Source organism: Galeopterus variegatus, unplaced genomic scaffold (assembly GCF_000696425.1).
Source record: "Galeopterus variegatus unplaced genomic scaffold, G_variegatus-3.0.2 Scaffold101, whole genome shotgun sequence".
In the NCBI taxonomy this organism is placed as follows: domain Eukaryota; kingdom Metazoa; phylum Chordata; class Mammalia; order Dermoptera; family Cynocephalidae; genus Galeopterus; species Galeopterus variegatus.
In genome coordinates, this window is record NW_007726212.1 from 317,521 (window position 1) to 317,875 (window position 355).

The 355-nt window shown below is 43.1% G+C and overlaps 1 protein-coding gene across 1 annotated transcript in view; it reads right to left on the minus strand.

Moving 5' to 3' along the window:
- The window catches only part of ZFYVE1 (zinc finger, FYVE domain containing 1), a 50,411-nt gene that overhangs the window by 11,121 nt on the left and 38,935 nt on the right, over positions 1-355 (minus strand). The window contains exon 3 of the mRNA XM_008584077.1: positions 115-137. Coding sequence (XP_008582299.1) covers positions 115-137 — 23 coding nt within the window. The remainder of the gene's footprint in view (positions 1-114; positions 138-355) is intronic.

Here is a 355-nt window from a genome sequence, read left to right on the forward strand (position 1 = left end):
TGAATTGCAGACACAAGTACCTACAAAGGCACACCACATCAATTCTGAGTCAGGTCAGGTGTTAAGACAAGAGTAGTGGCCAGGAGTGTGTCGAACTGAGGGTGCACGACTCACCCACGGACATTCAAATTCAGGTTCTGCAAGGATAATGCAGGCCCATAAATCACCATCTGTCAGCAGTGGCTGACCAAGGGCGATCCTGGACTTAGACCAACAAAAAATGGTCGGACAAATAATATCACATATACGTCCTGTCCTTCCTGGGGGTAATTTTGTAAAGAGTAACTTGGTGAGAACATGAAGATTCTGAAAGAAAATATGAATGAATATGTTCATGAGTATTAGTAAGCAGAAA